Here is a 24,339-nt window from a genome sequence, read left to right as displayed (position 1 = left end):
TTATATTAATCAAAAAGTAAAATTACTCTTTGCCTTATTCTTAGAAAGATTTAATTCTGAACTCAAATATTTATTGTAGATGGAACGTGGGTAATTCCAAGTTTTCCATTGTTATTCAATAAAAGTTAGTCATCACTAAGAATAATTACAGCCTGCAATTTGATTGAAATACCTACAAATTTCAATAAATGTAAGCAATAGGGGCCACAGCTCTTTCCTATAATCTAGCCTTTGGGAGGCCAAGGCAGAAGGGTCACTTGAGCCAGGCCAGCCTGGGCAAAAAAGTGAGATCCCCATCTACACCAAAAAATCAAAAATTAGCCAAGCATGGTGGCACGTGTCTGTGGTCTCAGCTACTCAGGAGGCTGAGGCAGGAAGACCCCTTGAGTCTAGCAGGTAGAGGCTGTAGTGAGCTGTGTTCATGCCACTACACTCCAGTCTGGACAACAGAGCTATTAAGACTGTCTCCAAAAACAAAACAAAACAAAACGAAACAAAAAACAAAACAAAAAAAGGAATAAAGCATTAGTTGATCCATTAGGTTTTGAAAGGAAGAATCATAGAAAAAAGAAAAGAAAGACACTAAGAAGAGAATTCAAACATTATTTTTAGTGAGCATCACTATGTGCAAGAGTGAATAATGAGCTAGAGCAACGGTGGCAAGGGAAAAACTGAGGCAAATTGGTTTGGCTATATTTGTCTTTATGTGGCACAGTCACCATGAGTAGGAACAGGAGTTTATGGACACCCAAGCATATAGTCAGACACAGTGACGTATGTATAGTATCCTATTCCTTCTGCCTCTACATGCAAATGCCATCCCCACCACACAGAAATGAATGAAATCTTAAAATGCAGGTCAGGGGAGTGATATTAGAAAGTTTGCAAATAATTTTAAAATATATACTCTAAGATGGTATATATTTATCCATAATATTGTGTCATACCATTTCAGGTTCATTGAGACCAATTTTTGAATACTGATAAATGTAAGTTTTTAGATAATAGATAACAATAAGTTTTATCTAATTACCAATTACCGAAGCAGAGTCTCCTAGATAGAAATTATTCTGTGCTTAGAATAAGACATTTATGAATGATACAAAACCTAATAGTCTAAAAAATATGCAAAACTGTCTCCAAGAAGACACTGTGAGTGCCAGAATGTGTGTATGTAAAAGGGAACAGCAGAGCTTTTCCAGGTGGGACTGTCTGACTAAAGTGAACATCAATTAGAGCTATTAATACAAGAGATCAACACACTACACTTTTCATATCAAATATACTTCTAGAAGAAAGCTGAAAACCTTTCTCCCAAAGGTGGGACTAATGTGGGAATGTAATGTCTCGAGAAGGCCAGTGAAGGAGCTATTTGGGAAATGAGGTCCATGAGTTGCTCAAGTTTCATATGACTTTTAGTTTCATATGTCACCACCACCACCCAAAAAAGCCCATTGTTGGTACCTGTGTAAGAGCAATGAGAATATTAGCTTTGTTCTAAACTCTATGAGAAGAATGACTTACGATGAGCATTCCCTAACCAGATGTTATCCCTAATAATTGGCAAAATGATTCCGGTTTTCAAGCCTACAAGTCTCATGCAGTCAATGATACTTCTTTCCAAAGTCATAGACTAATCACAAGAAAACTTTCTTAGTAGATCTTATCTATAGGAAAAAGTTCATTGACAAATCGGTTGTTTTCCCTTGTTTCTTGGGAATGTAATAATTTAGGCTCAAGATTAAAGGCAGAAGGGAAATACCACCAAGTGGTAGGATTTCTTTCTACTGCCTTTTGGAAGTTTGGCCAGAGTGGAATAAAAAGGTTTTGTAGGGGAATCTTGTAACTAATAACTTAATGAATTGGCATCCTTTAAAAAGTACAATGGATACTATTGATAATTATTCCAGAAGAGATTAAACCAAGATTTAATGTCCCCCTAACTTTGAGGGATTAAGTAGAAGCAGAAGGTTCATCAGGTTTTAAAAACCCTGTACCCGTGGACAAAGTTTTTGAAGCTTGGACACAAGAAAGTTCAAGAAACTTGTTCAGGGTTCCTAGCAGGAGGGGAGGACCAATTTAATGTGAAAAACAGGCTCAAAGATTGGTAACCTCTCTTCTATCCCTGAGTTTTACTTTAGTTAAATTCAGAAGTAACTCAGCAATGAAACTGTTCATGATATATGCCACAAACACAAATCCAAATGGAAAATATGCCATGATGCTGCAAACCAGAAGATCTGGGTTCTCATCCTTGCTGCACCCAATTTTATAATCCTGTGCAGAACAGCTATTCTCACTTTGCTTTTAGTTTTCTCATTTGAGAATGACTTTATGCTGGGCACCATGGTAAGTGCTTTGCAAACATTCTGATTTAACCCTTGCAACAATCTTATGTGAAGGGTGTTATTTTTTAACACCACCTTATAAATAAGGACACTTATGCTCAGACAGGTTTTGTGTCTTCCCTTACAGCAAGTGTAGAAGTGAGTTCAGACAAGTTTGTTTGACTCCAGAAACCACGCATTAAGACAAACGTACTAATTTTTATTTAGTGGCTCTATGAGGGGACTATTGTGCAAATGTTTAATCTATGTGAATGTAGTTAACCCTGCAAAAGAAACATAGGTCAGATGTTGTGGGTAGATATGGCTGCTAGACCATAAAATTTTTATCTTTTCTTTATATATGATAGAGTTGTTTCTGAGAAGACTCTGCCCAGCTACAGATTACATTTTCTAGCATATCCCACTGTCATCCTCACAATAAGGTGTGGTCACATGATTAGTTCTTATAGAATGAGAATAGTAGTAACTGGGTAATTTCCTGGCTAGAGTGGATAAGAAGCAGTATACTTTCACCATTATGCCTTTCCTTATCTGTGAGCTAAATGAATAGGATTCCTAAGACTTAGGCAAAGTAAGCTATGGATGGAAGAATTCTGGGTCCCTGGGTCTCCGAATGAGACACTGACAATAAAAAAGGTCCCTGATAATGAACATTCACATCAGACTGTGATGAGTGAGAAATTAGCTTCTATTATGTTAAGCCACAGACATTTTGGGAATTGTTATAACAGCTGGCATTGTCCTCATCGTTACAGATATGATGGTCTTTATTTATGAATTAGGAAAATGAAGCTCAGCTAGGTTAAGTAACCAGTCCAAAGTCAGGCCCTACTTCAAAAATGATATTATTCTGAGGGTAAGAGGTGGTGGGAGGAGTACCAGGCAAAGGGTTAATAGATTTTGCAAGTGGCACAAAACAACTAATTTACATGAGCTAAGATGTCCAAGATAGGGTCTGAGAGTATATCTTTTGAAATGAAAGACAAGAGCAACAGTTACTAAGGATTTAAACTGAGAAAGATTGATGGAGATCATACACAATATTTGGAACTGGTTCCCTTTCTTTTGCTGATACATATTTATACCCTCCATTGTCCCACACTGCTTAAACATACACACACACACACACACACAGAAAGAGAGAGCACACACAGAAAGAGAGAGAGAGAGACAGAGAGAGAGAATTTGATCTTCTATCATAACAAATTTCAGCTCAAGGTATTTATATTTACGAGCTTAAATAATCTATACTTTCAGAACCCTAAGTCTTGGCTGAGAAGGTTACACAAGCTTTTGCAAATGCAGCAAAACTGTCCCAGGAAGCACACCACTCAGACAGACAGAATTTCCTTCTGGTAATACTCTGTGATGTCATTCATCTTGGAACTTCCTAGATAAGAAGGCAGTGATGTGCAGGAAGGACAAGATCATTGACACCTTGTATTTATTTGAATAACCACCAACTCTGCGAACATTCTTCTGAAGTAAAATATGGAGGAGGCATCCACAGAAAATGTTGCCAATTCAAGAATAATAAACATATAACAAGGGTGTTAAAACTAGAATTATAATATTGGTCAAATTCCTTGAATGTTTTCTAGAGAGAATAGTTTCCACTCTAGAAGAGAATTATTTCCACTCCAGAAGAGTATAAAATTATTCCAACGTCTCTTCAAGAAGATCAGTTAAGCAAATCCAAGCCACTGTATTTTTCAGAGACTGACATCTTTCTGATATTATAGACACTAGAATGGATGAGAGCAATGTAATTAGCAAAGGAAAATGGAAAGAAGAGACTTGTAATAAAACAGTATACAAGGAGTTATATCTAATTATTACCTATAGATTTAAACCACTTAGATGAAGACATATGAGTTGAAAAAGAAGTTAAATGTGGTATTGCTTTCGTGGGACTCAATTCAAATATTTCCATGTCATTCAAAATTAAATAATCTATGTTATGTAGACCCCCCAAAATCCCGTCTAAATATCTGCCTTACTAAAATGTTCACTTTTCAAACAACTTTATCAGGTGGAAAAACATTCAGTCAGTCTAAAGTTCTTCATCCCATTAGTTCATAGGTACAATAATATTTGTAACAGAAAAGTTCTGAATTATTGGAATATAGTATAAATTTGCATCAAATAACCCTATCTTATACATCCCTAAAATGATTTCTAAAAATAATGGCTCTAATATGTGGATTTGAAAACAAAGCTAGGAGCTATTCATACAGTGACTCCATTTAAAAGGAATATAGGAAAAATGATTTTTAAAATAATTTTTTAAAAGTAAAAACCAAAGGCAAGCATAGAAACCTAGGGATATGCTAATGAAACCTGTTATGTCAGTAACAAGTGTTGTTTTTGAAAAACAAATGTTCATTTGCTAATTTGAATCCCCATCATAAGGCACTTATGTTCATTGATTGGCTCTTCACAAAGAGTACATCATCTCTGTGTGGAAAGCTTTCCAGGGTCCCCACACGCTATTCCTTCATTGGTAGTCTATGAAAATATCAACAATGGCAAGGCTGTATTCAAATCTTCCCCACAAAGAGGCAGAGTCAAGTACTGCAAAGTCATAGAAGTTTAACCTTCATGAGATTTATTTCTAAGTCTGCTCTGTGAAGAATACAATCAATTAGATATTTTTTTCTCCTATGCTCAATATTATGCCAAAATGCAGGGGTATGATTGAACCCCAGTAATGTATTGGGTCATCAGGATGTTTGAGAAACTACTCATCTGGTCATGGCTGAACTACTGTATAATAATTTCAAGCAAACAGTTTCTAGAGACAGTTAAGAAAAGCTAAGTTACTTCTATTGGTAATTAAAATGCACATATAAGTTAATGTAGAAAATCCAGAAGATAAAGGAGAGATTTCAGTTTAAAAATGATGAAAGAAATAGCAGTATTCTTTCCCACAAGACCATAGAAAGACCATATAAGAAAGCCAATGGCCTGTTTTAGATACTAGAAATCTAGTTTTTGAATTTTTGAAAATAAAAATGTCTAAAAAGTTTCTGGCTCTTGCAAAAATATTTGATTGAGGGAGAAAACATTACTCAAAAACACAGTCAATCCAAGAATTTATAAACAAGAAATGGTAAGTATGGTGAAATTCATACAGGAGTAAAACTGTACAAATGGAACAAACATCAGACCCATGTTGGATCAAGTTGCCAAAAATGCTGATAAACATCAACGATTTCAATGTCCCAGGAGGTTTGATGAATCAGAGTTGGGTTACTATTATTCTGTATACACCTAATACTGTCTGCAGAGTTCCAGGGGCCATGATCTAATACAGAACACGGCATCTTGCTGGCTGGAAAGGAGTCATCAGCTGTTACCACTAACCCAACTGAAATATGGGGATAAAAATATAAAAGAGAGTCACCAACAATGAAGTCACTCTTCATGCCAGCTCAGGGTTATAATGAAACCTATTTCAATGTAGATATAATGTCCTTGTATGTCAAAGATTAGGTCCTCCTCATACCCCAATATAACTTGTAATTTTTAAAACTGTAGGTCATGACTCATGACTTGACCGTGAGTTGTGAAATAAATGTAGTGGGTTTACAATGAACTTTAAAAGAAACAAAATATGGAATCAAATTAAAATGTCAGAGAATATTGTACATAGTACTAAAACTTCAATGTGTGTGTGTGTGTGTGTGTGTGTGTGTGTATGAAAGTGGGTTTGAGGGTCTTACTATGTCAGGAGTGGAAGAGCGCAAAAGATCTCTTTGACTCTAAATCTGTTTTCTAAGGTTTCATCAATGTGCCTGGAATTCAATAGTGAAAGATTTATTTCTCTACATCCTGAAGATACTGGGGATTTCAAAAGCACACAATTAAGATAAGGTGCTCCTCAAAAGGATAAAATCTTGTTTCATTAGCCAAGGCTGATAGCTATCTGTAAGCAGAGGCCACAGGAATAGAACACAAGCCAGGCACTTTTGGGATAGGAGAGGTATGCAGAAAGAGTAGGATGGCAAGACTCCAGAGATCATCCTAGGATTCCACATATTTGACCTGCACCCTTGATGTTAGTACAGATTGATGATTCCCACGCAGGATATCCCAGTGCTCTTGGCTACCATAAAAATCAATAAGAATTGTGAACATACTTTTTGTGGCTCTTCCGTTTGTACTGACCAGTACGTTCATAGACAGCATGGAGAAAAGTCTTTACTGGGATTGATAATTTTCACACCAATTAGAAATTTCATGAGCATTGATAAATAATCATCCTGGGTAGTGAAAAGGATTCCAAGGAACAATTAAATCAATGCTATCTAAACACCACTATACATCAGAATCACCTGGGGAGCTTTAAAAACTTTAGATGCCTTAGCCATCCCCCCAGAATGAGTTTCAGTTGGTTTGGGAATGAGACCCCGGGACTTTGTAAGAAATCTTTTCAATTGACTCTACTGTGGAGTTGGGTTTGAGAACTACTTGAGTCCTAGCACCCATATGATTCTTGAATCCCCTCTATTATCTTGAGCAAATGTTTTGTTATATTTTTAAACAATGATAACTATAATTTTAACCCACATTTTTACTTAAAATGTGCAGAAATCTGTCTCCCTTTGGAATCAACCCATTAGTCGTTTTTTTTTCTACTTTGCTCTTCCCCAATGTGGGTGTACGATAGGCTAAAGCCATCTACCATATGCCAGCCTTTAGTACCAGCACACACAGGCAAACACAACACAAGACCTAGAACATGGTAATAGTAACACAGTAAATGTCAGTTGTCAATGTTATTGTTGTGGTTGTTATTATCGTGACTACTATCAGGGAACACAGCAAAAATGGCTGTTAAGAGCAAAATCACCAAAGCAATTCTGCCAAGACAAATGTCAAGAACACACTACTTCTCAATGTTGTACAGTAAATGCTACATATTGAAAATCTGAAAAAAATTATAGATGTTTGGTTTTGTGTTTCATTCACTACTTCCTACAGTGCCATATAGACAAATAATGGATGTATGAAGTAACACAAGTGTGTTCAAGGTGAGGCTTGGCAAAAGGCCCCTGCCTTTTATATTTTAAACAATAGCATTCTACATGATGAAAAAACTTTCCTTTGACATTCAAAAAGTTCCCCACAATGTAAAAAAAAAAAAAAAAAAAAAAACCTTTCAATAATAACTCTCCTTAAAAGAAGACTGAATAAGAATATGTAAAGTTTAGACCTTAATAGGAGAAAAAAAGGGGAAGAGGTAAGTTGGAAAAAAAACAACTTCTGGGAATATATTCATTTCCATTTCTCTTTCTATACTACTGGTTAACCTTAACCTCTCTCTGATGAGCTGAGCTTATCCACCCATATAGCCTTGAAAGTTCACCATGTCTTTAGAGAGGTCTACTAGGATTAATACAATATGCTTTCAGTCTCAGTATCATGCCTAGGCCCCTGTGAACTCTTCATAAAGGGTTATTTCTCCTGTAGATCATGTTGTACTGAATTACAATGAGTTAAGTTAGATTTACTTAAACTCTAAAATAAACAATGCAAATGACAAGAGCACTGCCAATTTCATGTTGCTGTTATTTAGAGGCTATTTGGAGAAGTACCCAAAACTTCCATTGTCTTATTTTCTATTACTACCAAGATTAGTAAATTAAATGATATTTTTTGAATTATCTAAATCTTATATTAAGTCTAATTTAATCATCATTGTCAAGATAATTTAGGAAATTTACCTTAACTGTTAACTGACTTGCTTAATGGTACAGACAAAAATAAAACAGCGTAATTTAAGAAACCTGAGTTTCAAAGACATGCCAACCTTCCAGCATTATTTTGCTAAACTGAAAAATCATACCTTCGACCAAGGAAGTGAGGAGGGTGACATTAGCTGCTTTCCGTCTTCCTGCTGGTAAGTTTAAGCCAAGCCTATCCAATTTCTCTCTCAGGCAGCGGCCCCCATTCTTCGATTTTGCTCTGTACAAAAACAAACAAAAACTAGGTTTTGAAATTTCACATTCTGATGAAAATTATGAGACGACTTGACCACATGGGGAATACACTATCAGATGCAAGACATCATGACTAAGGGTTGAGGGTATGGTATCAGTTAGCAGAAATTCTGTGCCAGAATACAGCTTTGTCTTACCTTCTCAAAATGCCTCCCAAGAGTGAAGCATTGAGGCACTCAGGTGGGGAGAGGCGCCGCTTTACCTCAGCAATGGTCACCTTGTATTTGGAAGTAGAACTAAGAAGGGACAAACGGCCAGGGACAGAGCAAAATAAGTCTGTGGGGTTGACCACACAGGTGCCACCTTGGGAGAAAAAAAGTATATAACATGTTAGTGACAGTGAAAGAAGCTAACTGCATGAGAGGCAGTTAACACCAAAAGACTATTCTGGATTTGGGAATACATGCTAACAGTTGTACTTATATATCCCCCAGATCATCGCAGAGAGCTGCTCTAAATGTTCTTTCAAATACTACTCAGGGTCATGTCTTTTCAATGTTTGTGAAAATGTCTGTGAGTGTACAATTGTTAGAAACATTGGCATCCTATGGAGTGTAGACTGACTCACCAGTGCTAATTTTGGCAACATCCACACTAAGAAACACTTCAATTAGTCAAAAACCTGAATGCCAATAGTTAAGCTCCAATAGTTAAGCTCACAAAGACTAGGTATTACTTATACATGGTTGTATGTTTATGTACACACACAGATGCACAATGTACACAATGGATGGAAATGTTTTATCCACAATTACTGTCTTTTCCAAAGTGTTTGAAAACTGCCATCTTTTCCTCATCCATCTGCCAATTAAAGGCAAAACAGTCACTCAATCCCAGGCACTGCTAAAAACCAGTTACTCATTGAAAGAAATTTCTAATCCATACAGATGATGGTAGGTTAAATACCTCTGTTGTATGCCAGCCCTCAATATCAGCACAAGACCTAGAACATAGTAATCATAATACTTATTAAATGTTAGCTGACAATATTGTTGTTATAATTGTCATTGTAAATGTAAATTGTAAATGTCATTGTCATTATTACTATTAGGGAGCAAAACAAAGATAATTGTCAGTAGCAAAATCACCAAGGCAATATTGCCATGCTAGGGTTACTGGAACAGAAGCTTTCTGTCTCCAAGCTCCAGAAAGCCCCCTGAGCTTCAATCTCCTCCAGGAACAACAGTGTATGTTCCCTATCCTCAGGCAGTCGAAAACAGCTGAAGAGGACTTGAGGATCCAACGGTGATCATCTCTGAGAAGCATTTCCCACTCTTCAATTCCTCCCCCACTGCAAGACTTTGGAGCCAATGTCCACCCTGCTAGCATGGTGACTATACAGTTCTGGGATCCAAAACCGCCTCATGCATTGAGCAATCCGAAGGCAGAGTTTTTAAGGGTCTGAGGCAAATTCAAAGTTGGGTTTTTTGATCATGTATTTTATTTCTTCAGCTAGGGTCAATCTTACAACCCATATCCAGAAAAGGGACAAGTTCTATGAGAGAAAAGAGGTTTTAAAAAAGTAGGTGGGAGAAGAAAAATGGGCAGAAGAGTGTTGTCTAATATATTTTTACTTTGTAACTTGTTAGAAGCACAAAATCTCAGACCCACCTCCAAACTTTTTGAGTCAGAATTTGCATTTTAATGAGAGCCTCAGATGATTCACGTGGTCATTAAAGTTTGAGAAGCACTGAACTAGGACTTACCACTTGCCTCCCAGGTATCTTCTACCCTTATTTACTAACTAGCACATATGGAATGTTACACCGGTGGTAGAAATTCTGGCATTCAGATTCTGGTATTTTCACTGGGCTGGGTTGCAAAAGAACCTGGGAGGACATTTAAAAAGGCAAAGGGATCCCAAACCTGAGGAGACAGAAAAAGTTAACCTTGCCCCACTCTTAAAACATTTCTACCCCTGTACCTTCTGGAATTCTTCCTGACTGTCTTTTGGTCACCCAAGTTTTCCTTGCAAGTGCTGGAGACCAAGATCTTTTTCCCTAAGCATTCTAAAGCCCCTCCAAAAAACAACAACTAACCAACAAAAATCAGAATAGTAAACAGTGGGAATGTCAGGGTAGCCAACCATCTTCAGGCTAGAAGTTAGGTCCTGTGCACTCTGCCAAAACCTCCATGCCAGTGCCTGAAAACATGTTCTCAGTTAGAAATCTGACAGTTCAAAATCTCAATCGTCAAATTAAAATCCATTTCTTGACATCAAACTTGTAGCCAATACAATGGCAAACCATGTAAACACCTGCTTTAGGAGCTAAAAACAAATTATCCGGTACTTCCCCCTCTTCACATTCTTACCGAGTTTTAAGCCAAAATACAATAATAAAAATATCCCCCCAGATTCCTGGACCTAAGACTACCATTTCACTTTTGTTATCGGTTTCACTCTGTACTTACAGATGCAAAATGCATTTCAAAAATAAATTCTTAAATGACTTCTTAAAATTTTAGATGAACAGGAAAGCAAGGTAGGTATTAATGAATCTGTGGTGTAGAGTCATACTGTTAGAATTTTGATCCTGATTATTTTAGGAATTAGATAAGTCTACACCAAATGTATTAAACAAAGAGAAATCCATGTCTTTATGCAAAATTCATACAGTCCTCTTCTAAAAATGGACCTCTACTCACAGTCACTATGAATTATAAGCAAATTGATATTCTGACATAAACTTTCCTTTCTTGCATACTAGCCAGTATACAAATGAGGACACAAGGAATCTCACCCAGTTGCCAGTTAGCTTCGAGTTTATGATGAGTGAGAGAACAGAGTGTTTGAGTATATGTATGAATTATTTTCCTGGATGCTAAGAGTAGGGAATACCACAATTTTAGAACTTTCTTATCTTTACTAATCTTCAGTGGATTAGAAACCTAATTTAGGGAGATGTAGATGATTATCATTTTTAAAAGAAGTTGTTAGATCAGGCTCTCCCCAACTGGAAGACTTTTGGCAAAGTGAACCTTATGTGTTGAAAGCCAGCTGCTCCCAGGGAAGCCACGGAGTCTGCTACCTACTCACGTGCTAATTCCCTGGGCGCAGAGTCTCCGTCTCCTACATCTAGGTTGGGCTTCTGGCTTATGCTCAAGTAGACATTTATTAGGTAAGTTACACAAGCTGCATATTAAGAGCATGCTTTATGCACACACAAATTGCCTGAAGGATTTATTTTATATTCAGGATTAGCCATCAACTCTAGAGTCTTTTATTTTTTATGTCACAGCATCTTTAAAGGGAATTTCTGTTGCTTTGATACTTGGCATTGCTGCAGCCTTGGGGAACTCTCTAGTCCTGGCTAAAGATTTGGCAACTTGTAGAGTTTACAGCAACATGGGGAACCTGATATCTTTCTTCTCAGTGATTTATTCTTTAGAGAGGTGGAAAAAAGTAATAGGTCAATATCACCAGGGTTTTGCCTTTAGATTGAAGGTGCTGAGGGAGTGATACTTCTTTAAGATAATCCAGACTACAGATGGTAATGATGAGATCTCAAAGAAGAATGTTATGAAACGTTGGCCCACACCAAGCCATTTACAGTAGTCATCCCCAGTGTTACTAGTTGAACTTCCTCATGGTGCTTGTGTCGCATGTCAGCTCATATTGAAATTATGTGATAATCATTCTAGATTCAGCATCCCAATTAGGAATGTCTTTGATTCTATAGCCAGTGTATTCATGCAGAACTTCTCCAGAGTTCATCCCTTTTCCATATACAGTTCACAGAAGCAATACTTTCACAAAGTTCACTGTTTTTAAATTTGGAATTTGGAGATAGGGCTATTTTCAGTGATGCTGCAAATTCTGATGGGTAGCTATGGTAACAGTGGTAAGAAATCAGAAACTATCTACTCAAGGTCCTTTGCCTAGGACATGGCTTTCATAAAAGGGATAACTTTGCCATAGCTACAGGAAGAAGTCAGCCAGAGACTTCCGGCTCAGGTGTGACAAAACTAGCACAAAATACATGGATGCAGATCCTCCAGCTGCCGTATTTTGTTAGATCTTACTCGGTTTGAAGAAGCATGGGGTGGCTTTACCTTGGCTGCCTTGGCATAGCTGGGGACATCTGGCCAAGTGTCTGCAGACAGTGTGGGGCAGTGGAAAGAGTACCGGGCTACAAGTAAGAATTTGACCAACTGTCGACTCAGGCAACTTTGGGCGAATGACTCTGGGTCTCAGTCTGTTCATCTAAACAATGAAGATGCTCACACTTGCTCTACTTATCTCCCCACCTTGTAAGGAGGTGCAACGGGAAATGGATGCACGCACGCTCGGCAACCTGATTATAGGCCACCCAACCCCGCCACTTTTTTTTTTAACAACTACCCCGTTGCAGGGTGTGAACTGCGGGGTAGGACAAGACAGGTCTCCCCTCAACCCCCCCACCCCCCCCCCCACACACAGCCCCCGCCACCGTCTGTGCTGCAACTGGATGAGAAAGACAAGCGCCAGCGCCTGGGTGAGTTTTTCTCTTCTCATCCCAGGCTATTAGGGCAGAGGAAACAGCGGCGGCTGTCTCCAAGGAGCCGCGGGTCCCTGGAGCCTCTAAATCTGCCTCTGAGCCACACTCACGGCCTCCGCGCCTCCCCCATCTCAGAACGCACCCAGCTGTGGCGAGAGGTCCCGCGCGCTCTCCAGGTGCGATCAATACTTCCTAGCGGGCTTCCGGGCGCTGGGCCCGTGCGCGCATCCTCTCCAAAGCCACAGCGCCGCCCCACTCGTCGTAGCGTCGGTGTTGACATAATTAGACCAAATCTTGAGAGCAAAATAAATGATCTGTTCGCCTTACAGCCAAACAGATGTTTACAATTCAAATGAAAGAAATACAAACGGCAGGGATTTTTCTTCTCCCCTTCTTCATCTCCAGTGATCGCTCGTTTTTTTCTGACACATTAAAAACGTGTAAGCGATTACAAGAGTTTCCTGTCGCTGTTTGTTCTGCGGTTGCATTTCTGCGAGGTGCGCCTGTGAGCTGGGTGGGTAGAATTATTCTCTGCTGCTTCTCCTCTAGCCTCTCACCCTTCCTAACCCTCCTCCCCCATGTTACCCCTCCCCCACGGCAGTAGATATTAATTGTAATCAAACAGCAAAGGATGCGGACTTAATTGGAATCAAGTAGGCCTTTGATGATGTGTCAGGAGCGAATTGTGCTGTTTGGGGGGAGAGTATAACATTACAGGTATAGCTGGATTACCAGGGCCCAATGAGCTTCTCCTTTTGTAGATTCCAGGCAGAACAAAAGAGAGGTGTGCGTGAAGAGACTGGCTGGTTTAATGTGGCGGTAGGTGTGTAATGGTGTATATTAGGGTGTGTGTATGGCGGAGGTTGGGGGGAGATTAATCCCCATTCCCCAGTGCAGAAAGTGTTTTGGTTTCTGTTGATTTTCAAAGCAGTTAAAGAAATTAGAGAAAAGGCTGTAGGCTGTGGGAAAGCCTCCTCTTCCCCTCTACAACCCCCGACGCCCAAAAAGATTTCCAACAAATCATGCCTCTGGATGCTTTGGTACAGGAGTTTTAGATTTCATATAAAGGAGATTGAATTTCAAACCTGCAGAATCTGCACTGGGGACTAAGGAGGCAGGCGAGGCTTGAGGTGTATCTCTGGCTCTATCTTCACCCATAATGGATGAACCATAGAGATGAGATTTGGCTAGCGAGGGTAGTGATTCCAGGTAATCCATCTGGAATCCGAAGAGTACTGACAAAGGAAGAAGAGCAAGGCTTCCCACCCTCCTCCAGTTGTACTCCTTCAGGAGCTGCTGAAAGAATCCACGGCTTTCTCCATCCGGATTCCAAGGCTCTGGGCCTTCCTGAAACCCAGAGAAGCAGAGGAAACCACGTCCTCCTGCCAAGCAGCCTGCTGCCGGCCTTGAGCCTGGCTAAAGGGAAAAGCAGTCAGGTCCTTCTACTCTGTTATTGGCAGACTGGGCAATTGAAGCTAAGGTTCCATTTCAAGGAAGTTTTTTTTTTTTTTAAAGAAATTAAATCAGATCTGACAATGTTTGTACCGCGGCGTAAATGCCTTTGCCTTGGCGTGTCAGTCACCTCTAAGCGCTCTGACAAACTCAAACTCTCTTAAAACGTGCAGAGTTCAAATCATATTAATTCCTCCAAAATGTTTTGATTCAAAGTAGTTTGTATTTTGTGTAGCCACGGGCAATCGGGAAAGCGCTCCTGCCTGCCCATGGCCGGATCCGCTCCCTCTTCGCGTGGCCCAGAGGCTACGGCAGTATTTAAGCTTCTGAAATTAGCCTGGGGCTGCAAGGCGGAGTGATTACAAAGCGAAACAAGGGCGCTTCCCCTCCTCACTTTTTTCATTTTTTCCTCTCCCGCCCCCCACCCCCCCTTTTTAGTTGCCATCTCGATTTCACAAAGGAGACCAGGGCCAAAATGTCACTTTCCACCCACGTAAGGAAAAGCTAAGTCTTCTCATCTAGCCCACTTCTGAGGTCCACAGCCCACTACCCGCTTGCTCCCACCCTGCGATTCCAATATGGATCCATTTATTATGAGCTTCATCATTACCATCGTCATCAACATTGTTCACTTATTATTAAATACTCAGAGCAAGAAATGAAAGGGACCGGTGTCTGGCAAAGGGGAGGCGGCCATAAGGGAGCCTCAGAAGATTCAGGGGGGAAAAAAAGAGTTGGGTTTTCTTTCTTTTTTTAATGATTAAAAACAAGACGACTCCTGTAAATAGAAGCCTCATTTCTTCAAGAGATGCCTTTTGAAACCCGATATCTGAATATTCAACGAAGGCAAAGCTCCACTCTGTACGTACAACATTAATATGATCTCTGCAGAATTTGCTACTCAGTAATATTAACATATCAAAGCCTACACCCGAGGCGAAAGAAGCTATCGATACGCGAGCAAAGGGTAAAGTAAAGATTATTGGTTCTGATGGTTGGAGAGCCGGAGCTGCGGGCAAAATCGCGTACACCATTAACCGAGAGTCAGCACGCAGGGAGCTGCGCCTCTGAGGCGGTGGCAAATATTTTATCTAGGTGGTAATTACCTAGCTGCTGTCCCCTCTTCCACGCATTCTTTGGCTATCGGGCCTTCATTACAGGCTAAAATAATGTAATTGCCACTTAACAAAGTGAGTCAGGGCGACGCTATTTTGTTCTTTACAAGTTGAAGTCACCAAATGTGAAGAACAACTGAGAACGCCCAAGCCCTCCACGCCACTGCAAACCAGTACAATGTCCCTGATTAACTAATGTAAAGTACATAGGCACCCATATTTCTTCAAGAGCACCATTTGGGGTCTTTGGAAGTGGAATCTATTTTTTTCCTCCCACAGTACATTCTAGAAACCATTAGAAATGTAAATTAATCTGGGAACTTAGCAGAAAAGAGAAAATGGTGCAAAGTTGTGCTTTGCAATAAATCATGTTTCACGTGGTGGGTCATCTGTAAAGCATGAACTGGAAAAGAAACAGACATTCTTATCTCAGCTTTTAGACAATATCGGGTTATATGAAGTATAGCAGTATAGCAGCACTTCAGTTAATGTCTTCCTGATTTTTGATGAACACAAGTAGTCTGAGCTGTTGATATTAAGGGTACTGTGTACTACCATGACAATTGAGAAAATAGGCTTCTTTAGGGTTTTGAAAAAGGAAGTTCTGAGATGAGGGGCTGGGCAGGCTGCAGAAAAATATACGCCCTCTTTTGGGAATACACTTCCCTGCTATCCACTTGTAAATTGACATGAACATTGATTGTTTCAGAATAAACAGACACGTATAGACACACACCCTCCTCTCTAAGGCTCAACTAGGTTAACTGTCCTTTCTCTAAGACACGTGGAAACGGAATAAACTCAGCAGCTAAAATCTGAATTCCTATGAAGAGGGGTTTAGTCAAACAAGACAGACGTAAACCCCAAATTACATTCCCTTTCTCTCTGGAGCTTCACTAGTCTCATATGACATCAATATTTGGTTTCAAGTAGCAGATTCGACAACGATTTTTAGGTGAAACGAATAGGGACCGAATTCTACAGGAATAATAAAGCATCACCTAAGGAAGATAATTTCTGTGGCTCTGATAAAGTAGCTAACATTTTGGAGATACCTAAGAGCTTTGGCTTTTCTTGGGAATTGAGTGAGGGGGTGAGAGGGTGTCCCTTAAATCTCTCCCCAGAAATTCAGTTGATTCCAAAGCCTCTTCCTCTCTAACTCCCTCCTCGGCCTCAAGTAATTCCACCCTCTGTCAGGTATCTTATGCTCAGATGCAGTTTCCAAGCATTTGAGAAGGTGATCTTGGTATAAGTGTGGAAGTGAATGCAAAACTGCAGTAGCAAGAGGCCGGCTGTGGGAGAAGCGGGATCCCGTCCCTAATTAGTGGCGCTGTCCTTCAGCACCACCGACGTCTCTACGCGCCCTGAGTGCTCTTGCCTCACCTTATTTTTACCCGTCCCAACAGACCCCTGATCAGCACATCTCACCTGGTCCCCTGTTCAATGCGTAAATTTTTTTTGCCTCCTCCAACACAGTGCATTCAATATTCATCAGTCTTGGGCCTATTTTATTCCATTTCAATAGGTCTGAGTACCAGCGTGGCTGGCAAGCTTAATATTCCTCATTTAAAAAATCTTTGTGGAGTTATACCACGTGTGTGTGTGTGTGTGTGTGTTAATCTCCATAGGGTGAAACAAGAAGAGTTGAGCAGCTCTTTTAAATTTAATGTAAACTACCAGCATCCACTAAAACAATAACCAAGTTCCAAAAGGAAAGCACCCTTTGTTTTCTTTCCTCCTCAGTTTAAATGGAGTTTACATTGGACATTGGGATGTAAAATCTGCAGTTTAAACATGAAAGAATCAACTGATTTCTACCAGCACATTTCTCTATCCAGAAAAGCAAATCTTTCAAGAAGCTTTCAAAGGGATGGAGAGGGGCTGAAGGACACTTATTTGGTCCCATCAGAAGAGACTCAGTCTTTAGTGTTCTGTTACTGCAGACGACTGTGGCCCTGAAGCAGGAATTAGTCTTGGTGAATAGACCACATCTTATTAATTCGTATGAAGTTAGGATAACAGCTGGTCGCTCTTGCCTTGTGTGCTGCTAGGGTTACTCAGCTTGCCAGAAAAATAAACTTCAGAGGCTTTGGGTACAGTTAAGTAGGGGAAGCTAGCAAAATCTGCACTGCCTTAAGGCTCTGAGAATGTCATAGTTCAAAACCTTTTGTCAAAATGGAACATCTGAGATGCAGCCCCCTTTAGTGCCCGAGCTGAAAGCAACAGCTCTCTCCTCTCCTCTTGCCTTCCCCCACCTTCCAATTCCATGGGTAACTCTGGATTCAGATGTTTCCCTCAACAGATGGGAACAAGAAAGCTTTATCCAGTACAGTTAACACCACCTCCTCCTCCCACCTTCCCTTAAAGAAAGAAATGTTCTGGACACTTAGAAAAATAAGGGCAGCTACAATATTGGTGTTTCATTAGTCTCCCCTGAAGCCTCAATGATCTAGCCTTTCACAGAATCCCTCAAAGCCTCAAGCTAACACCATCACCTCAAACACTCAGGCTGTGACTAGCACATTTAGGGCTAAAAAAGACCAGAAATTCTGCTGGAGGATGTGGTATTAGTGCTGGGGGAAGAGGGTATGAGAAACTTTTCTTTCTTTCTTTCTTTTTTTCTTTCTTTCTTTCTCTCTCTCTGCCTTTTTCTTTTGTCTTTCCTTCTGCCTCTAACTTTGATTCTGTCACTGTTCTGTGAGGAGCAACAAATATCTCCTATCACAAGCCTTCTGGGCACAGCCTGGGTTCAAACTTTAATGGAAGAAAGGAGGCTTTTTAATGTGGATGTGCCAGTGTTGGACTAGAATAACTGACTAAGCATAATTGTTTTCTTAATCATCAGAAAAGGAATCTGAGCACAACCAGCTCTTCTAAATAAAGTAAGAGATAGGAGAAGAATGTCTAGGGTTAACATGTTGTTACTTGTTACTTACCTCTTCTTATCACTCCACCTTGGCCACTGAGAACAAGCCCACACTGGGCCTCCACAGAGCCCTTAATAAAAGAAACAGAAATAAAGTTACTTAAATGGATACTCATACGCATGACCACGTAGGTAAAGTCTTTTAGACTACCCCATCCCTGAACTCTGTCTCAGTAGACATTTGAAAGCAAGCATTGAGCTGAAGCAAGCTTGCCAGCAAACACAATTTTTTAAAAAATTGCAAGAAAAACCACAATCTAAAAGTTGTATAAATCTTAAGGTATGCATTTTACATCACCATACAATATTACACTTCAAAGTGCCTGGGAGTCTTTCATCTTGGCATAAGAGAATGAGAAGCCCTTTGAGTTCCCATCAAGGCACATAGCATATATACAGACAGTGTACACTCAGCACTTTCTGAGTAGGGCAAAGTACACCTAGAGTGTCAAGTCTGGGACTGTGGGTTTCTTGAGGACACAGAGGAGCTATTTCATATGCAGGATACAGGAGGTCTTATGGAGGTTCTGTTTTACCCCAAATGTAGGAACATCCTATAATGCTACCCAAAATGGGCCTCATGAAGGAAAAATCTTCAGGTTCACTCACTGTAGGCCTTCAAAGTCCTAATGGATTGAGGAATCCCTGGAGCTGGAAAGATGGAAAGAGTTTGCTGATTTTTGATTAGGAAAAATAAAAATTTCTCCCTGTCTGTCGTTTTCTTTTTTCCCAAATCAAAATGTGTTAAAGGCTCATTTTCCTTTACAAACAAACGAGGTATTGGACATGAAAGAGGCCTTGAAGGGTGTTAACCTACCCAACAGCCCGTGAAGAGTTAAGTAAATGCGGAGAGAGTCGGTGCATAATAAAAACCCACTTTACAAAACAACCTTTACAACCCTGGCTCCCTTTCGCCTCCCCATTTTCACCATATTGAGGCAGGCCTGTAAGACCCCCCTTTTCAACCTACTCACAAGCTCTTTCTTATTTTAAATGTTCTGCCTTAAAGTGATTATCAAATCAATATGAAAAAAAAAAAACTTGGAGACTGAGCATAAATTAAAGCGGTGATGGGAAAAGGTGTGACAGTTTCCTTTGTTGGCCATAGCAAATCTTTTTAGGGGACTCAAAGATGGAACTGAAGCCACAAGACTGTTTGCATCTGTTAGGCAGACTTAGACCGCCCTCCAAACCATTGGACTTTCACTTAAAATTCTGTGCAGGGAAAAGTATATTTACATTTGTTGCATTTGAAATGAGGCATATGCTGATGAATGTTTTAAAAAGGAAGAAATAAAAGGAGAGAGACGGGTTTCTCCCACACACACTCCCTCCCCATTTCTTGTTTTAAAAGTAGCTATGACTCTTTCTTTTTCATTTTGCCAACTTGGGGCAAGAAGAGTGGAAGAAAATAACTTGTCAGATTTACAAACTTGCTACATAGCATTCATAGATTAGATAGCTAGATAAAGATGGATATATATTATGATATATACATACATGGATATATCTATGTAAAGGCATAAACGTATATCACACACAGTACTATATTTCTTCTAGTATCTTGGAGTGTGTCCCTTAGTATGAGTAATTTTGCTTCAGTATGAGTAATAAAAGAGAAAAAGGACATTTGTATATGGAAAAAGAGATACGCTGAAGAAAAGCTTTCAAAATATCTGAAACGTAGATGATAAATGGTCTCAAAGCTCTCCAAAGGAGTGAATCACTTTCCCTCCCACTCTGGCGCACGGTTACAATGTTTATTTTCTTAGAAGAAACGAATCTTGGTTTCTTCACTTAACAAACTTTTTCCCCTCATAAGTAAAACATGTTGTTTGGTCGGATGACATTGCATAAATGACCAGTTGAATGGCACTAAGTCGAAAATTGGATAAACTACGGTGTCCTTTTGCACGGGATTCGCTCTTTGTCTAGTGCTTGCAAATGTTCTAATCCGCTCTTTTGAAAAATGCCCGGCTTTGTGCCTAGCACAGAAAAAAAATTTGTACAGATACAAAAAAATCAGCAGCAGACGCGGCTATTAAAAGGAGTAAATAGGTTTTAGTTGAGCTAAGCATTGAATGGCAGATTTTTTTCCCTCTTGAGACATAAGGGGATCCTTGTGAAAAATGTAAAAATGCCCTGAGCGTATAAAATTATTTTGTGAATATAAATGTAGAAAGTCAAGGTTTATGGAGCCAAATCTTTTTTCTTGTGCACCGATCTTACTGCTATGGCTCTTTGTTGGAACTGTAAGGGCTTTCACTTTAATTTAAAAATAATCTCTTGCTCAAAGGTAAATGAGGAGGAAAGATTTTCTGTGCGCAACAAGGGATCTCTTATCTCTCCAACTTGTGTTCTTAGAATATTTCTCTATTTGTCCTGGAGAGTGTGAAGAAGGTGGCCAGCTTTGTGCAGACAGAAAAAGTAGTAACTCACAGGTAGAACTGCACTTTTAGCTAAAAGGAGCTAAGAATATGGGTCTTTTGAATTATTTTCTGGGTATTTGTGGGCTCATTTGTTTGAAATATGCCTATGGCAACATAATTGCATAATTATAAATTCTATTGTTGGTAAAGAATGTGCAAACATGTGTTAAGAAATAAAGTAGAAGACAGATCATCTGATTGAGTGATGGCCTCCACAGTGTCTGAATACCTGCCTTCTTTCCTTCCTTCTTCTTTTTCTCCCTTCCTTCCTTCCTTCCTTTTCTCCTTCCTCCCTTCCTTATTTTTTCCCTCTTTCATTACCGTTATTGCCTCATTTTTGCCTTTTTAAGGAGGTGCATTTTACGTAAAATGTAATGGCTGAAAGAGCAAAAATAAACTTGTAAATTACCTAACTGGGCTGCGGTTTTGAGTGCACATCAGGCAGAGAGAATTAAGCTCAACCCTACACCCTGGCAAAGTGCACTGTGCGGATTATTTCCTTGGGGTAGACCTTTGAGACTTTCATTTGCGATTCTTTACTTTCCACAGATATCTAGTGTCTTTGGTGAAACTTTTGCTCAAGCTTAGGGTCCCAACAATTTCCTTAGAACAAGCCTGTTTGTAATAAGATCTCCACAAGCTCAGTCTGAGACAAACACCTGGGACGCCTCGGAAGACCCTGTAAAGTGCGGAGATTGAGGGTACGATTGGTCATCAATTTATTGGGTCTTACTCTGAGTCCAGTTGGCCCAACCCCAGACTCCTCGATCTCCTCCACCTCTTCCTCTCAGGGTCACAAATGTTGATTCACAAAAGACTTCTGTGAGGACAAACCAAAGATGGAGGGCCGCAGCCGCCCGGACTCCCGCGCGTCCAGGTGAAATGCCCAGATCCAATGAGAGGAACAGAACGGGCACACTCCTCCTCTAATTGTTTTGATAACTTTCCATAAGTGGTGTGTGTGTGTGTGTGTGAGAGAGAGAGAGAGAGAGAGAGGAGAAGACAGAGAGAGACGCTTTACAGTCGGAGCATTAATGGGACGGGAGGGGGAGGGCGAAGAGGGGAGGGAGCAGACAAATTCGCTGCATGCTTATTTACCTGCAAGTCGTCTGCTCCCGCGGCGGCCAGCCCCAGGCTGGGCCCTGGCAGGAGTCTTTGATCTGGGTGCATTCCATACTGAGAGCCATGGCTCATGAGGGACAGGTCGTGGCGGCGGTAGGCATCGAGGCAGCCCAGCTCCCGCCTCTGCTCGTCCAGGCAGGACGACTTGAGCGCCCGCGCATTGTGCAGGTTAATAAAGTCGGTGGGCTCCCCGTGGTGGATCTGCTGGTAGTACTGTTGCGAGTGGTGGAGAGAGTTCAGAGAGTAGGCGTCGGGGGTGACGGCCGGGTGGCTGTGCTGAAACTCGTAATGGAAGGACTGGTGGTGGAGCGGGGTGTACTGGTGGTTAGTGGAGAAGTAGGGGGACGCAAACTCGGTGCCGGTGGTGGAGTAAGTTAAAGGAGAGGAGGAGGAATAGGCGACAGTGGAATTGGCTACGGACTCCAGACAGCCAAGCTGCATCAAACGGTAGCTGTTTGATCCGTCGTGACGTATCTGGAAGGAAGAGGGGGAAAAGGGAGAGCAGAAAAACTTGAGATTTGTCATTTTGCAACCAAGGCGCCGCTCTCCCAGAGCCAGGAGCTTTCTCTGGCACTCCAAGGAAAGCGAGCGCGTACGACTCGGGCCGAGCCGAAGCCGGGTCTCAGCGTCTTCACCAGAGGGCCTTTGCAAACAGGCGAACTGGGGGTGGGCGGCCTCGTCCTCACAGTCGAGAGAGCGGAAAAAAAAATCCCCCACCCTATATAGGTGCGGGTGACACCACACACGCACACACACGCACAGACACACACACACAGACACACACACAGCCCTTGCCCAACTTGTGCAGGGAGCTTGGCATTGGGATCCAGGTTTGCAACTGACTCCGGGGCCGCGGGTAGCAGAGGAACGAGTGCACCCGAAAAGAGCACTGGCCCGCGCCGCTTTGCCACTCTAACTAGACCCCAGCATCGAAATTCTGCGCCTGTCTATGCCGAGGTGTTCGGCCCGGGCTGCTCAAAATCGTTGTCCATATATTTTAAAAAATCCAGTCTGTGCAAATCGTTCAACTTGCTCCCTTCCTTAGTCATTTGAGGGAGGGAATCCAACTCCCTCTTTTCTGCTTCCCTTTCCTTGAATAAGCCCATTCCAAAAGGGGTGCGTTTTCCCCATCCCCCTTGTCCACCTACTGCTCCCCCACCAGTCCCTTTTCTTTGCTTTTCTGAGAATCTTTTTTTTCCGTCTCTTATGTCTTTCTCCTCACTTCCCCCTTTTATTATTAGGATTATGTTTTCCCGCTCATTATGGCAAATGTTTCTTAACGTGGCAGAGAGTTGCCCTCCCTGGCGACAGATGTCATAACGAACTTTCTCCCCTTTCGTTCCTTAAATTCTCCCGAAAGACAGATTATAATTAAACGTAACGGTCCAATATAGATTAGAGACAGGGGAGGCTGCCACCGACGCCACCACCGCCGCCGCCGCCACATACACGCGCGCTCAAAAAAAAAAAAAAAAAAAAAAAGTAATAATACCTCGGCATCGTGGACTAGTCCCGGAAAGGTAGTTGACATGTTGGGTTTCTCCGAAAGCTTACGATGCAATTTCCCCCTCCAAAAAAAGAATCGGGAAAAAAAATCCAAAGTTCTTGTATTTTCCAATTTTTAAAGGAAAAAAAATGTTCTATAGATAGATATCTAAATTGTAATGGTTTTGCCCGGATCAGATAGCTCCTTGCCTCGTACCCACTTAAAAACCTGTAGGAACAAAATTTTCCCTCTGCACAAAAGCAGCTCCCTGGAACAGATTTTGTACTTGCTGAGTATTTCTTTGGCTGATGTCGTAGGTCCCTTGGTAATATAGAAGTTTTGAAAATTAAGCATCAGCACTGAGAACTGGGAGGACAATAGGCAGAAGAGATTTATCCCAGGAGACAAGGAATAAATATTGTATCTTCGCCTAATAAGGAACTGGAGGTTCTTTCAACATTTTTATCAATTTTTTCCAACCTTTATCATGCTTTTCTATACCGACTGACGTGGGGACTTATCTCTGTGGAGAGTATTTGCACACATTTGATTGTGAAGCTAGAGATCTAGCTCCAATATATGTATATTAGAGATAGAAATATATATTAATTAAACCTTCCTTTTATATGGGGAAGTGTTCATTCCTATTGGTTCCACTCCCTGGATGCTGAAAGCTGCTTTTTCCAACAACCACCCAAATCAATTTTGCCCAGATTGGGGTGTCTGCCTTCGCCCAAGTGGAAACAATGCTGGTCTTCCCATATTTACATTGAATTTGGGTTCTTTCCCCTTTTTTGAAAGGCAAAATCAAGCGGTGGCTTACACTTTTCAGCAGCTATAAAAATAAATAACGGTGATGGACAGTCCCAAGTTTCCGTCATCAGGAAATGGTGTAACTGGCAATGCATTTAGGAAAAATGCAAGGGAATAAAGATGTAAGACAAGATTCTACATTTAGGTAAAATGTCTTTCACTCCC

The 24,339-nt window shown here is 40.7% G+C and overlaps 1 protein-coding gene across 1 annotated transcript in view; it reads right to left on the bottom strand.

The window, feature by feature from the left end:
• TFAP2D (transcription factor AP-2 delta) overlaps positions 1-23,933 on the bottom strand; it is a 58,209-nt gene extending 34,276 nt beyond the window's left edge. Inside the window, exons 1-5 of the mRNA XM_054492700.2 lie at positions 23,368-23,933; positions 21,852-22,349; positions 18,335-18,395; positions 8,491-8,656; positions 8,200-8,318 (exon numbers count right to left, since the gene is read on the bottom strand). Coding sequence (XP_054348675.2) covers positions 8,200-8,318; positions 8,491-8,656; positions 18,335-18,395; positions 21,852-22,349; positions 23,368-23,406 — 883 coding nt within the window. The 5' untranslated portion in view covers positions 23,407-23,933. The remainder of the gene's footprint in view (positions 1-8,199; positions 8,319-8,490; positions 8,657-18,334; positions 18,396-21,851; positions 22,350-23,367) is intronic.
• Positions 23,934-24,339: the final 406 nt, after the last annotated feature.

This window comes from Pongo pygmaeus, chromosome 5, assembly GCF_028885625.2.
Source record: "Pongo pygmaeus isolate AG05252 chromosome 5, NHGRI_mPonPyg2-v2.0_pri, whole genome shotgun sequence".
In the NCBI taxonomy this organism is placed as follows: Eukaryota; Metazoa; Chordata; class Mammalia; order Primates; family Hominidae; genus Pongo; species Pongo pygmaeus.
Note: the sequence above shows the minus strand (reverse complement) of the source record. Positions and strands in the feature narration are given on the sequence as shown.